Below are 16,000 nucleotides of genomic sequence, written 5' to 3' on the forward strand. Positions count from 1 at the left end.
TTTAGTTGGAAGAAATAGGTAACGGAGGAAACATCCCGCAGTGAGCAGACTCTAATATGGCCCCCAAGGATCCTCGAGCCTCCTGGGCTACACATCTGTGTATAATCCCCTCTCTCCGAGTGTGGGAAGGGCCTGTATCTTCCTTCCAGCCAACAGAACATGGCAAAGATGATGGACTGTCACTTCAATGACTGGGTTACATAAGACTGTCTCTTCCATCTTGTTAGCAGATCCCCTCACTGGATCCAGTGAAGCCAGCTGCCACATAAAGAGGCCCATGCAGCAAGGAGCTGAGGCAGCCTCTGGCCAGCAGCCGGCAAGGACTGAGATCTCAGCCCAAGAGCCCACAAGGAACTCAATACGGCCAACAACCACATAAGCTTAGCCTTCGGTTGAGTGACACCTTGATTATGGCCTTGTGGGAAACTCTGAAGCAGAGGACAGAACCAAGCCATTCCCAGATTCCTGACTAAAGGAGAACCTCGTATCCTATACCCACGACACCTTGGACACCAAATGTATGGGTTTTCCACACCAAGCAATTCCCTAATTCTCTGGGTGTCCTACAATTTAATTCAGTTCAGACACTAACTACCTAGAGTTAGCACAGACCTCACAGGTTAAGGCTTCAGTCCCACAAGCCCACCCCCAACTTCAGACACCAAACGTACGTAGTGGGTCTCTAGGTTACCCACACTTCTGAGTTGGCTACATATTGGGGGGCGGGGGAGAATTCCCACGACCCACTCCTCAGGTTCAATAATTTGCTATAAAGGCTTAAAGAACTAAGGGCAACACTTAATGTACGTTTACTGTTTAGAACAAAAAATATAATAATGGATACAGACGAATAGCCAGATGAAGAGGCACACAGGGTGAGGTCTGAAAGTATCTGGAGTGGGGTGCACTACACTCTCAGCATGGAGATGCATTCACTAACCCAAACCTGTGAGTTCAGAAATTTTGACGAGGGCTTCATCACATAAGCATGATCAATTATCACTCAACTGCCAGCCCTTCTCCCCTCCCTAGAGGATGGCGGGTAGGGATGAAAATTTCAAGTTTCTAATCATGGCTTGGTCTTCTGGGTAACCAGTCCCCATCCTGAAGCTATCCAGGGGTCCATCGAGACTCACTTCATGGAACAATAGATACTCCTATCACTCAGGAAATTCCAAGGGATTTAGGAGCTCTGTGTCGGGAACCGGGGTCAAAGACCAAATATTAGAACAAAAGATGCTCCTAGCACCACTATCACTAAGGAAATTCCCAGGGCTTTAGGAGTTCTGTGTCAAGAACTGGGGGCAGAGGCCAAATATATATTTCTTATGATGCTACACTGACCCACAGAAAATCAAAGAAAATAAATGTTACTTTAAGCCACTAAGTATGTGGCAATTTGTTACACAGCTATAGATAATTAATACACGTGTAAAATGACAGCTGATATTTGAAGATTGGAGGGATGATTTTCACAGGAGATGGATAATTAGGCAGCATTCACGGCAAAAAAAAAAAAAAAAAAAGGCACAGATGCACAAAGGCAGAGGAGGGCAGGGAGTATTTCGGACCAATACGAAGTCCAGCTTGGCTGGACCTAAGGTCTGAGTGGTAGCTGTAAGAACATAAGCTGGAGAGGCAGGCAGGAGATCCCTGGTGGGCAAGAACAGCCAAAGAGAGCCATGAGAGGTCATCACTGATATGGGATCTGAGAACCTCTGCAGGAAGACTGATTAGACAATTATTGTTTCAAGAGACAACAGGTTTCAAAAAAAAAAAAAATGGGTTTGGAAATGCCTATAAAGAAATGCTATGCTTTCTCCTTTTTAAGATACTTTGCCTTCCATTGCCTCATTTGATTTATGCAAGAACCTATGAAGTCAAGGCGGGTATTTATTATGAAGGTATTTATTTATTTATTTATTTATTTAACATAAAAGGAAAATGAAACACTAAGAGGCAAGAATGACTAGCAAAACCTCTTGCTCAGTACTTTTTCTCCTATTAAGAGTGTTGCCACATTTTGTTGAACTCCCCCTTCCCTGGTAGAGATGCCAACAGGCCTAACCAGATAGGTTTGGGTCCTGACCCCAATGGACCACAGAGAGCCCGAGGAGTATTTGTACCTGGAATGGCAGGTGCAATGAGACCTGGGTGGACTGCAGAGTCAAGAGTGCTCTAACAGTCTAAATTGCAGAAGCTGGCATCAAAGGGGCTTTGAAATAGGAGGGTCAAAAAGAAAGTCAGAGCCAAGGCCAAGCCTCTCAAGTTCATGCTTTATTGCTGCTTCTGGCTCAAGCAAATGAGTCAGAGCTGAGGGGACGGGCCCAACGGGGGTCAGCTAACTGGGAGCAGAGGTGAGAGACTTTACTGTGTAGCTGAACTTTTACTCCGGGGGCTAGTGAAAGGGTATACAGGGGTGGGAGGACGGTTCCACTTCTAGGGATGGGGTGACTCATTCACTTTTTTTTTAAGCAATATCTGAAAACCAGGGATAATCTTCTCCTATAAAATGTTAAATAAGATCTGTCTTTAATGGTGGATATTCTATACCCAGAGTAGGACAACTGTCAGTTCTCTCTCCCCATCCAGAGCCACATGTCCCAGTTGTGTTTTTTTTTTTTTTTCAATAGGCTTAGTTGGAATCTTCCGCGACAGCTTTTTGTGAATCTCAACAGATTAGAGCTACCACTACTCTATTAGGCAAAGATTTCCCTCGACACGGTTGCTGCATGACTTAAAAAACCTAGTTGATAGTTCTCAGTGGAGAAAGAGCATTATTTAGAACGATCCAAAAGGGAAGTCAATCCCAGTAAGATGGACCTGCAGACATAGAATTCTGTGTGGTGGCAACAAAAGGGTCTCTACCCAAACAAACAAAAAGGATCGGGAACCTTAAGGAAGCAGGTTAAATGGTACGTTACACAAAGACTTCATCACACAACTGAATAAACTTGGCATATGCTGGCCAAAGGGATGACTTGGGAAGATCTACTTGAGTGGGCCTTCCCTTCTTAGAGTCTAAAGACCACAAAACTCGCAGACAATAGTGTCCAGAATCCCAGGAAGCGGGAAGTAGAAATGAAGACATCATCAGTCACCATCTGTAACTGATTCTGTTTCCCAGTTCAATAAATATCAAATTCAACTTTTCTCCTTCAATTCATTCTCATGCAAAAGAAAGAGGTCCTCTGTGAATAAAGGTTGATTTTCAATAACTGTGAGAATTCATCTTTTTAAATACAAATCATCTTAATCATTTGATACCCACTAAGGAAAGAGAGGCATCCCTTCATTTCAAAAATACTCCTCACTTCCCTCTTAGTTCCATATGCTTTTCTTTTCCTCTTCTTCTTCTTTTTTTTTTTTTTTTTTTAATGTTTTTTTATTTTTGAGAGAGAGACAGAGCATGAGCAGAAGAGGGGCAGAGACAGAGAGACAGAACTCAACGCAGGCTCCTGACAGCACAGAGCCTGACGCGGGGCTTGAACTCACGAACTGTGAGATGAAGACCTGAGCTGAAGTTAGACACTTATCTGACACAGCCACCAGGCATCCCAGTTCCATGTGCTTTTCTGTTAGGTCTTGTACAAAGCTCTCAAATATCAGTTACTTCCCAGCCTTCAACCATGTCCCTGAGTTTTCTGTATCTCCTAACTTGTGCTTGGTTTTATAGGCCAAGGACTACTTCTAGTCATTCCAACTGTGGGCCATCTACTTGATAATCTTGTCAATTTTCCATAGCCCCAACTGATGATACTGTTCGGACCTACAACTCTCACCATCCCTCCTCTGGGTCTACACCTCTATTTCCAAATGCCTACTGGATGTCATGACCTGAATGACCTTCATAGAACTCAAATTCAACATGTGATCAGAAACTGAACTCGTAGTCCCTCTCACCACTGGTCTTATCTGTCTCATTTAAAAGACTGTATGTACTCATGCAGTTACTAAACCAGGTATCAGGTTGATCTCATTCCTTGAAAGTTCCTCTGCCTCACGTCCCATACCTGATCTGCCATCTAACTCTGCCAATTTTAGCTCTGAAATATCTCAGTCACCTAGCCCTTCTTCTGCATCACAGCTGCCATTGCTCAGTCAGGTCTTCAAGTATGACCTCAAGTCTTAACTGGTCCCATGCCTTGCTCCAATTTCTCCCCTCTTCCACAGTCTCCTTTCCTTAACAACCTTGGATGACTCCCCAGTACCTCAGTCTCTTAGCAGCCACAGATAACTGGGCAACCACAGTCTATTTTTTCCAGCCTCCTCTCCAGACTGCCCACCAGGCACCCTGCACTATTCTCACTATAGATACTACTCTAGCCTCCCTCCACTTCTGTGACTCTGTTCATACCAACAATATTTTTTACCCTTCTTCACCTGGCAAACCTTACTCACCCTTCAAGGCCCGGAGAATAAATTGCTTTCTCCCCGCCTCCCTCCTCCTTTCACCTTCTACACTTTCTTCTCTGAATGGTTCTTCCCTCTCTCTGCAAATCTGTTCCTCTTCTCTATGTGCATGGTCTGTGGTTACTAGCAGTCTCTGTTCCCTAATGATTGTCTCCAGCCCTCATTCCATGTCACATTTTTGCTCCAGAGTCCTCAAGCTGTGGAGAAAAAAATCTAACTGGTTACTGGCTAGTCAACGTGTTGAAGATCCTTGGGTCAGGAGTTCACTCAGTTCACTGAGGACAGGGGACGGATTGTATTTACCACTTTAGTAAAGGCAATTCCCATCAAAGGGAACTAAGGCAGGTAAGACCCAGAACACATATCTGTTATCTATAACTCCTCTTATAGACTAATTTCACCTCAAGGACAAGCATCTAGATTTTATTCTTTGATCATCTTTTTTTCCCAGCAGGGAGCATAATTCCTGGCATATAATGTCCTCTGTGTTTGCTTGGATATTCTTGGTTGAGATGATGGAACATTCAACATAAACCAGCTTATCTGTATCAAAGGTGACTCAGTGGCTCACGCACCTGCAAGTCCAGGGGAAAGTCAGGGTCCAGGGTCAGCTGACGTAGGGCCCACAAATGGTGGTGGGGCCCAGATTTTTTTCTAGTTCTCCATTCTTCTATTCACAACACTGATTAGCAAGTCATAGAATCGCTGCCAGGAGCAATTAGGGATAAATGTTTCCTGCTGATGTCCATCAGGAAACTTCTTACATCCCAGAACTCCAAGCAGGAGTCACCCCGATTAGACCGCTGAGGTCATGTGTCTTGGGAAGAGGAAATGGTATGAAGATATAATGTCTAACACAGTAACCACAAACCACATGTAGCGATTTAAAATAAAATTAATGAAAATGAAATACAATTAAAAATTCAGTTTCTCAGTCACACTAACATGTCAAATGGACAACCATCACAGGCAGCTAGTGGCTGCCGTACTGGACAGTACAGATTAGAATACTTCCAATTCTGCAGAAAGTTCAATTGGCATAAGGTAAGCAAGCATACCAAGCAACTGGTATTAAGGCAACCAAGACTCAGCTCGGCAGCTGGAGTCACCTTCACCCACAGTACAAGGAATCTGGGGAAGGAACAGATGAAAAGCTGAACACATGTGGGAAAGGGAAAAAGGGAAATAGACATTAGGTGGGCAACGAACAATGCCGAACATATTCTTACAGAAAGAAATTAAATTGATCTGGTATGCTTTGCTCCTTAAATAATATGATCCATATGCAGAAGTTTGTTATGGTAAGTACAAAGTATTTTTCTTTTATGAACTCACTAACTTCCTGTGGGACACTGGACAAGCCAAGTAACTTCTCTGAGCCTCAGTTTCCTTGTCTGTAAAACAAAAGGAATGAACTAAATCAGTTGTTTCTAACCTTTTAATCACAGCAGATTTTTTTATTGCACATTTTTAAACATTAATTTTTGCCCAGGATCTCACACTTGGAAGTATTTTTAGCAACTTAACCGAACTGAAAGTTAATTTGCTATTCTATTGTTGTTTTATCAAAAACATGTAACTGTTAACTACAGCTTCTGATCGGTGAGGAAAGTCAATGCTACCATAGTGGGCTGGTATCATTTGTACCACAAGCGAGGCTGACCTTGGAGTCTTACTGAAAGCAAATTTACTGTTTTCACTTAGTGCTATGAAATATTTACAAACAATGTGAAGTGCTCCACTGAAAGCCCTTAGGGGTAGACTGTATCACATGTCAAGAAGAGCACACGATCTTGTAGGTAGGACCCACACAGGTCGAGAATTCTACGATTTCTATGGTAATGTGACTATAATCAGATATAAATAACCCTTGTCACTAGCATAGACTGGGCTGACCTGGAAAGTACCAGAGAAGGGGATGAGTGGGTGGACTGGGAAGAAAGACCTTAAGGGTAACTGAAATCTAGTGAGCAAGGGACAGGAAGTAAGGAGAAAATGATACCACTGCAAAAAGTTGCTGATCTTCCCTTTTCATTACCAGTAAGCCCAAGAAAAGTGGATTACCAAGTAATCCAGGAATCCAAATATAAAGCTAGAAGTGGACAAGCAAGCAACAGAATCAGGAGCACCACACCGAAAAGGGGGCTAGAGGAGCCACGAGGAAGGTAGCTCCAGAGACCTTCAAGTCTTCACTCAATCTCTAGAAGGGCAGGTACACATTGTGGCGGACATGCTAGAGTTGTGGGAAATTCCTGTTTTCAGATAAAAGCATGAACAAGGTTTATTATAGATTATTTCTTTGTATGTAAATTTCTATTGTAATAATTTTGTATTAAAAGGGCAAGAAAGACAACAGGCATGTCTATTAGAGGTGCTATAAGGGATAGACTGGGGCAGGGTAGAGTCTGTAAAGTAAATTACTTGTAATGTTCTAAAACCCAAGCCCCCTATGCCTGCTGAGATGTCTAAAAGAAACTAGGCACCTAGGTAGGAGTGATTGCATGATAAAAAATGGGAAGAGGAAGTAAAATGGACAAGCCAGTGAAAGAATTGGGGAAGCCCCAATTATGTTTCAATAAAGAACAGATGTAGTTATTATTACTTCAAGATTTCTTATAATTCATCATGATTTTCTATTTTTATTAACCCTTCTAGAAACCATGTATTTAATTTCCAAAAAAAGATCCTTTAAAAAATCCTACAATGGGACGCCTAGGTGGCTCAGTTGTTTCAGCATCTGACTTCAGCTCAGGTCATGATGTCACAATTCATGAGCTCGAGCCCCGCATTGGGCTCTATGCTGACGGTGCAGAGGCTGCTCAGGATTCTCTCTCTCTCTCTCCCTCTCTCACTCTCTCTCAAAATAAATAAGTTAAAAAAAAACCCACATTCTTCAAACTGCTAAATAGAGAATCACCACATGAAAGCAATTCTACTCCCAGGTATAAGTCCAAATGAATTAAAAACAGGCACACAGATACTTGTGTACCAACGATCATTTCAGCATTATCCACTATTCAATAGCCAAAAGGTGGAAACAATTCAAGTATTCATGGATAAACAGAATGTGGGACACACAATATAATGAAATATTATTCAGGCATAAAAAGGACTGACATGCTGATGCATGCTACAACATGAATGAACTATGAAAACATTATGCTAAAGGAAATAGGACAGACACAAAGGAGAAACAGTGTATGATTCCACGTTTGTGAAATACCAACAATAGACAAATTTATAGAGAGGAATAAGATCAGTGACTATCAGGGGCTGGGGTAGGTGAAACGAAGAATTAGGGCTCAACAGTTCTAGAGTTCTGGCTAGGGTGATGAAAAATTTTTGGAATAAATAGTAGTAATGGCTGCACAAAATCACGAATGTAATTAATGCAACTGAATTGTGTATTTAAAACTGGTTAAAATGACAAGTTTTATTCTATATATATATTTTACCATACACACACACACACGTTTTCTTCACCTACAAGAGTTTCTGCTTATGACAGAGACTTGAGGACGGGGGATAGTTTGACAAACAATATTTATTGCTTTCAAGAAGGAGAGCCCAGGGTTAGAAGAGAAGGGGCAGGTCCCTCTGACAGAAGGAGAACAGGGCGGCTCTTCAAGAAACGAACTAGATGCCAGTGACTCTTTAAATGTACATTTTTCCAGTTCAAACTTCTGTCATGAACTTCAACTTGCACTTCCAACTACACATGATCACCTCAGATTTTAACATGTCCGAAAGAATATCCTTAGTAATAAAAAAATAGAAATTGGTTACTTGCAATAAATAAAAACAGTAAAAATAAATTTCTATTAAAAATTAAACAGGTCAATAGCTAGTGAAATTTCAAAATGAAGGGAAAATTGAAAGAGGCTATGATAATAGGTGCAGACAAAACTGAACAACTGAAAAGACTTTGTACAACTCAATCCCACTATATGAGAATATGTGGTTAAGATATGTAATTTTCCTGGAAAATACAAATTATCAAAATTTATGCAAGAAGAGGAAAAAATCCCTACAGAAACCAATAGTCATCAGAGGTGGAAAAGTTGCCAACTAAAGAAACCCTAGCCCACATTTCAAGTACGAGTTCTTTAAATGCTTCAATCATCGAGAAAATCTGATCATTCTCGATGTTGTTTTAACTGCTCCGAAGCACTAAGAAAAAGGCTCCCCAATTCTTCCTACAAAGTTAACAGAGCCTAATACCAAAATAACAAAAACAGTACAATAAAAAGAAACCACAGACTAATCTCACATTTTGTACAAAAAAATCCCAAAATCACAAATTCTTTCCAAAGAAAATTGAGCCACATGTTAAAACATGTTACATACCATGACCAAATGAGGGGCATGGTCACATGAGGGATGCAAGAATTATTCAATGTTTTATGTTATGTAAATAAGCCAAAGGGAAAAACAGTATCGTGAAAGAAACTCAAAACACACTTGAAAAAGAAAAAGTCAATATCCATTCCCAATAGGAACTTTTAGTAAAAAAGAAAGAGGACACTCGGTTAACTTGGTCTCAAGCCAACAACCAGCCCTGTGCTGGAGGGTATAATACTGAAAGCATTTCCATTAAAGTCCAGAAGAAGGCAATCACCACTATTATGTAATACGGCTCTTAAAGCAATGGCCAGTGAAATGAGGTAATAAATAAGAAGGCCAAAATTAGAAAGGAAGGTGCAAATCATTATTTGCAGATAGAAACTATTTCATACCTACAAAATCAAGACAACCAACTAAAAAATTATCAGAAATAATAAGAGCACTCATTAAGGTTTCCAGCTAAAAAAAAACCCCACATTATAACATCCCGAATATGTCTTTAATATACCAATAATTATCTGGAGGAAAATGTTAGAAAAAATGTCCTTTCAAATTAATACCCCAAAACACAAAATATTCAAGTTTTTTCTAGTAAGAAATGTGTGAGATAATGCCATATATAAACTATTAAGCATATGAAGAGGATCTAAGATTTTTTAATTCACAATATGAATAGGTGTGATAAATTAAGATGCACACAGACTAGGCTACAGTCAAAACAGCAGAATAGGGCACAAATTGTCCCCCCAAAATACCCCACAACTGAGAAAAGGATTGAGGCAATAGAATTCAGCCTGAATTATTATAATTAGTACCCCACAGGAAAAAACAAGAAAATAAACCAATCCAATAACCACTTAAAACAAGGAACTGTTGAATTTCCTAACAATAAAAAATAATTAAAACACATTAAAGTCCTGTTCGGCAACTATCAATTCCAATAGTTTAAACCAGTGGTTCTTCAAGTATGGTTTGAGACTGTCTCAGAAGGTCCATAAGATCAAAACTCTTCTCGAAATGATACTAAGACATTATTTGTTCTTTTCATTCTCATTCTCTCCTGATGTAAAGCAGGGATCAGCGACGAAGCTGGCCAGCAAGCCAGATCCAGCCATGTCTGTTCATGTTGTGCCTGTGCGTGTGGCCACAACACTGAAAATATTTACTGTATGGCCCTCTACAGAATACGTTGGCTAACCCTTGCTCTAATGACTAACAGAATGTGTGCTTATGTGTTTTTTTAATGTGTTTTCTAGAATTTTCTAAGATCTTAGATTTAAAGTATAAACAAGTACATTTTAGAGGTTAATTCCACTTTTTTCTCAGTATTTCCACTGTGATTATATCTACTATAATCTCATTAGCTTCATTAACACCCAACAAATCACTATGAAACCTGAAATTTTCCTTAAATGTGCAGAGAAACACAACTAGAAATAAGTACACTGGGGCACCTAGGTGGCTCAGTCGATTAAGTGTCCAACTCTTGATTTCAGCTCAGGTCATGATCTCATGGTTTATGAGATCGAGCCCTGAATCAGGCTCTGTGCTGTTAGTGGGATTCCCTCTCCCACTCTCTCTCTCTGACCCTCCCCTACTTGGGCGCTCTCTCTCAAAATAAATAAATAAACTTTAAATAAATAAAAATATTACACATCACAAAATAGAAGCTGAAAAGCACCTAATTTCATGTCCCCAGTAAGATGAACCACAAAATCTTCTAAATAGGCTGCAGTCATATCTTTTACACTCTGTAGTGTTTCTGACTCTCACATCACTTGCAGAATGTGGGGAGACTTGCAGAATGTGGGGAGCTGATTCAGCACTTTCTTTCTGCAGCTCATACGCTCTGGAGGACGGTACAAGACGAGAACAGGGCGGCAGTCAGCCCAGAGACCCTAGAGGTGCTGTGCTCAGTGAACAATACAGCAGAGATGAGATAGGCATAAATACTTCAATGAAAACTCAAAATAGAAATTATCTGATACACAGACAATAGTACGGCTTGCTGTGCAGTGAGACAAAAAGACATAAACAGCAAGCAATTCATTTAAATTACTGTAATCAGCATTAACCTTCCCACAGGCAGACAAAGCAGCTCTGGGGTCAGCTGTCAGGAAAACAAGGCTGAGGGGGTGAAGAGGAGCAGTAGGAGTCAGCAGGGAGGTACTTCCTGAAGAGCTCCCCAAGTACCGAGGACAGGGCTACAGAAGGTGCCTGGCACTTGGCAGGCTCTTGGTGAAAACACTCGAGACGGATGGAAGCATGCATTCACCATCCTTTCACCTTCGTCAGGCTTGGGCTCAGCAGAGCACCAGCAACATCCTCGTCATTGGATGACTAAACCAATGGCAAAGGTAAGTGGCACAGCCTGGGACGGTTTTGAGACCGGGCAGGCACCAATGGAAGAAACTCCAAAACCATTTCTTTCCATGACTTGTCACAACGTCTCTGACTAAACCCTTAATATTAGAGAATATACATTTAATCACAGAACTTTTTAGCTAGATGGAACTTCTGGCATAATTCTGCCCAACTCCCTTATTTCAGAAGCAGAGTGGAGACTGCAAACTTGCTCATCTTACTCCCAAGTCTACTGCCATTTCCACTGTCCCAGGTTCCCACTAATAGCACTCTTGCTCCATGCCATGTCAAAGAGACATAGAATATAAAATACCTGAAGGTAAGTTACACAAGAAAAAGGCTTATAGAGTAATAGTTTTAGTACCTATTGATGATCCTTGGCTGAATCAAATTATTCTACCAAGGGTTGAGCCACCATGAAATATTTAACCTGTGCTATGAGTACTGGTAGCTATGAGGAGGGATATATAGCATAATGGTTAAGAGGACAAGTCTAGAACCGTTCAATTGTGGCTACATGGTAGAGTCCTTGACTCTCTGGAGAGCTTTTTAAACATACCAGATCAACTAGAATCAGAATGCCTACGGTGGTATCCAGGCATTGATATTTTTTAGAAAGCTACTGGGGGACTCTTCTAAAGTATACTTACCAACTGTGTATCATTCCTGTGCTTTGGAAATAAAAAGCTACAAGTATCTCTGAGATAAATACTGTTAATATTCCTGAAACAGATACTAGGAATGTTGTAAGAAAAAATAGCTGAACATAATGAGGATTAATTATAAATATAGTTGACCCTTGAACATTTGAACTGCTCGGGTCCACTTACATGTGGATTTTTTTGAATAAATACATATAGTAATGTAAATAATAATGTAATTATATACATATAGTATATAATATAGTATATATACATATAGTAATGTATGCCTTCTTCCTTTCGATTTTCTCAATAACATTTTTTTTTCTAGACTATTTTATTTAAGAAAAGAGTATGTAATAAATATACAAAATATGCATTAATCAACTGCTTATGTTATTGGTAAGGCTTCCAGTCAATAGTAGGCTATTCGTAGTTGAGTTTTGGGGGGGTCAAAAGTTGAATGTGGATTTTTGACTACAGGGGAGTTCAGTGCCCCAGCCCCCATTTGTTGTTCAAGGGTCAACTGTACTTAGACAGGGCCTAGCACCCAGTAAATACTCAATAAGTATCAGTGATTGTGATTATTATGTGTAAATACAACATGGGTATGCATATATACAAAAGTATATCAAGCTATAGCCTAGTATACACATATGCACCCCTAACAATACAACTTCAAAATATACCAAGCCACAATTTAGTTAAGGAAGAAATTATAAGGAAATTAAATACTTAGAACTAACTAATAATAAAGATACTATATATCAAAATCCTTGGAATACAGCTAAAGAAGTATTTGGGGGGAAATTTATAGCTCTGAAAACATTTCAAAGGAAACAGGAGAGGTTAAAAGTAATAAGCTAAGTATTCAACTCAAGAAGTTAGGAGAAGGGCAAAAAAGCAAACCCCTAAAATAGAGAATTAAATAACAAAGATAAGGGGCCCCTGGCTGGCTAAGTTGGTTTAGCGTCTAACTCTTGGTTTTGGCTCAGGTCATGATTTCACAGTTCATGAGATCGAACCTCGCGTTGGGCTCCATGCTCACAGCATGGAGCCTGCTTGGGATTCTCCTTCTCCCTCTCTCTTTCTCTGCCCCTCCCCCACTCACTCACATTCTCTCTCTCTCTCTCTCTCTCTCAATAAACTTTAATAACTAACAAAGATAAGGGCAAGTATCAATGATATACAGAACAGCATCATCAACAATAAACAGAGAAAAATAACACAACCAAAAAGCATGTTCCTTGAAAAGATTAACAAGAGAGATCTTTGGCAAGCAAGGGTTACCAAGAAAGGGGCACCTGAGTGACTCAGTTGGTTAAGCGGCAAGACTCTTGATTTCAGCTCAGGCCATGATCTCAGTTTGTGAGACTGAGCCCCACATCAGGCTCCACACTGACAGTGCGTGAAGCCTGCTTCTGATTTCTCTCCCTCCCCCACTTGCACTCGCTCTCTCTCAAAATAAATAAACTTAAAAAAAAAAAGGTGACCAAGAAAAAAAGAAAGATTCAAATAATCAAAATACAGAATGAAATGGGAGGCAAAAGCACAGGCACAAGAAGTTTTCTTAAATAATGAAGAACTATTAAAAAGTATCAGGATTATCTCTAGGCTAATAAATTCAAAAAGATAAATTCCCATTAAATTATGCCAAACTTGGCACAAAAAGAAAGAAGTTGAACAGATCAGTCAGTATAAAAGCTATGAAAAGAGCAAAGATCTTGCCTTCTAAAAAAACAGCAGGTGCAAACAATTTTACAGTAAGTTCTACCAAATTTTAAGGAATTCCTATCCTACATAACCTGTTTTGGAAAAATAAGAAAACCAAAAACTGACCAGAACATTTCATGAAGCTAATATACTCTTGATTCTAAAAATCAGATAATGACAACAAAATGATAGGTCTGTTTAACATGACAGAAAAATTCTGCCCTAAATATTACCTAAGTAAATCCAACAGTGTATTTAAAAAGAAATAATACATTGGGACTAAATAGAATTTATCCAAGAATTCAAGGACATCTTTGAATTCCTAAGATGGTTCAATATCTGAAATAGATTTGGAAAGAAACCAGGTAATAATCTCCATAAATAAAGAATCCACATTATAAAGTTAAACAAATGGCAAAACTATGGAGTTAAAAAAAGATTATACTGGAGAACATCTGTTTGAACTAAGAATAGGGAAAAACTTAAAAACCCATAAAGTACACAATTAATTCTATCACATTAAAATTAAGGGTTTTGTTCAATAAAAGACATCACAAGGTTAGTGGAGAAATGACTAAATGACAGAATGGCAGAAGATATTTGTAATGCCAAAAATGGAAATGTGATTATTATAGAGAATAAATCAGAAATTCCTACAAATCAACAAGAGAACAGTAACCCTGATAGAACAATAGGCAAATGATATAGAAGGGCAATCTGCAGAACGTAATCTAGATTATAAAAACTAGAAAGCTGGATAATGCTGGCTGTTGGCAGGAATGAGATGATGTAAGAAGTCTCAGGCACTGCTGGTGGAGGTGTAGACTGCTAGAATCATTCTGGCTTGGGTCAAAGCCTCAATTAATAAAGAACTGCTTCTCTGCCTTGCAGAATATATATCCTTTGTGCCTATATTTCTTTTGGGGACTTCACAGGGAGGAATGGCTAGTCTAGCACAGGATTTGGGCCTTAGACATTCTAGGTCCTGACCAAATGCCTCTACCTGAATCACACCTGATAGGACTGCATTGCCCACTGAGTCTAAAAGACAGAGAAGCCAAAATTCCACTGTACCCTTCTAACACAGGTCTGGATATGGCTTTACCTTTTTTTAAATGAGATTTCAAAACATTGTCCCAAATTGTGGTTGACGGGAAAGTATATTTAATTTTTGATATAATTTCTGAACTAAACCTGACTGCCTTCTAGTTGCACTAATTATCATTTAGGGAAGATGCGATCTCAGAACCTGGAAACAGAAGAAATTTAGCTCCAACAAAGAATGGATTCGAAGAATGGGTTCTTGGTATTTAAATAACCCAGAAGTACCACAAGAGAATAATCATATGGGTCCTCTTTTCTTACCCAAAGGGAAATACAGTCACTTTTCATCCAAGGGAATGGGACTTAAACAGAGGCACTGAACGGGCGTGTCACTGGAAGGAGATGAACCTTAAGTGAGAAAAAAGGTCTCATCCTGATCCCGAAGCCAACTGGGGCAGGCCCCAGAAGCAGTAGTAAGATTCAACTCTCAAAAGGGATCAAGGATTCCATGCACATTCTTCCTCCAGAAAAGAGCTGGAGGTGGCCAGGAGACAGAAGACAAGTGAAAGGGTCACTGGCTCTACATTCAAGCCCATGTTCAGTCATCAGGGTACTGGTAGAGGCTTGTCTCCAGACCAGAAAACTGAACAAGATCTCAGGCAGACCCAGCAAGGACAGAGGACAGGAAATGTACATCAAACCTGATGAGGTCGTGAGCACGAAGATTCAGAGGCCAAAACTGCTCTTCAAATTCCTGAGGATGAAAGATGCAGAGCTATGGTATCACTTGGCCATCATGATTTTTATCCTTTGGAGTTTGCTAACCAGGCAACCATTACCCAAATATCTGATAACAAGGAAAATTTATTTGGGTTGCCCCCAGTCTCTACCCAGATGGCAGATTTCTGTGCCGACAACAAAGCTGCTGTCTGGAAAGCGGCAAAAGCTGAGCCTTGGGAGCCTGTGGGGCTGGACCTACGAAAGGGGCCCAGCTCATTGGCCCACTCTCTCTCAGGGGCTGAGGGTGATGCCTATCCACGCTGTCTTCCTAGAAGAAACTACTGGTCAGGTCTGAGGTGCCCAGAGAAACTTTTTTTCTTCATGCAACAATAGACTTTTGTGGCAGACCCTCGGGCTCTCTGCGCACTTACCAGAGAAACTGGTAGTTACAGCAAAGACAGGAATGTTTCCTGGGCACACAGGGATATACACTGTGGACACATGCAACAGGTAACGTCTGTTTTAGATAAAAGAAACGTGAGATTAAAACAAAAATAAACAAATAAAAAACGCTCTTTGGAACACAAGTGTGAACTAAGATTAATAACCGTTTGCAATTACGCACAAAGCAAAGAACCTTTCTAGAAGTCTTAGGAAAAGTTTATGATGTTCTTAAGGTTATGGTTTGTTTCAACAGCAAATTTCAAAACCTTAAATGGTGCAAAAAGTACTAACATCCTAACTGTAACCAGATTTTATGT

At 40.1% G+C, this 16,000-nt stretch overlaps 1 protein-coding gene across 6 annotated transcripts in view; it reads right to left on the reverse strand.

Annotated features, from left to right (window-relative positions):
• Positions 1–16,000, reverse strand: part of DIS3L2 (DIS3 like 3'-5' exoribonuclease 2) — a 348,754-nt gene that overhangs the window by 206,354 nt on the left and 126,400 nt on the right. Inside the window, exon 2 of one of the 6 annotated variants that reach the window (XM_060624147.2) lies at positions 15,671–15,756. The exons of the other annotated variants lie outside the window; for them this stretch is intronic. Coding sequence (XP_060480130.2) covers positions 15,671–15,756 — 86 coding nt within the window. The remainder of the gene's footprint in view (positions 1–15,670; positions 15,757–16,000) is intronic. 6 annotated transcript variants of the gene reach the window in all.

The sequence above is a fragment of the Panthera onca genome, chromosome C1 (genome assembly GCF_046562875.1).
Source record: "Panthera onca isolate mPanOnc1 chromosome C1, mPanOnc1 haplotype 2, whole genome shotgun sequence".
Lineage (NCBI taxonomy): Eukaryota > Metazoa > Chordata > Mammalia > Carnivora > Felidae > Panthera > Panthera onca.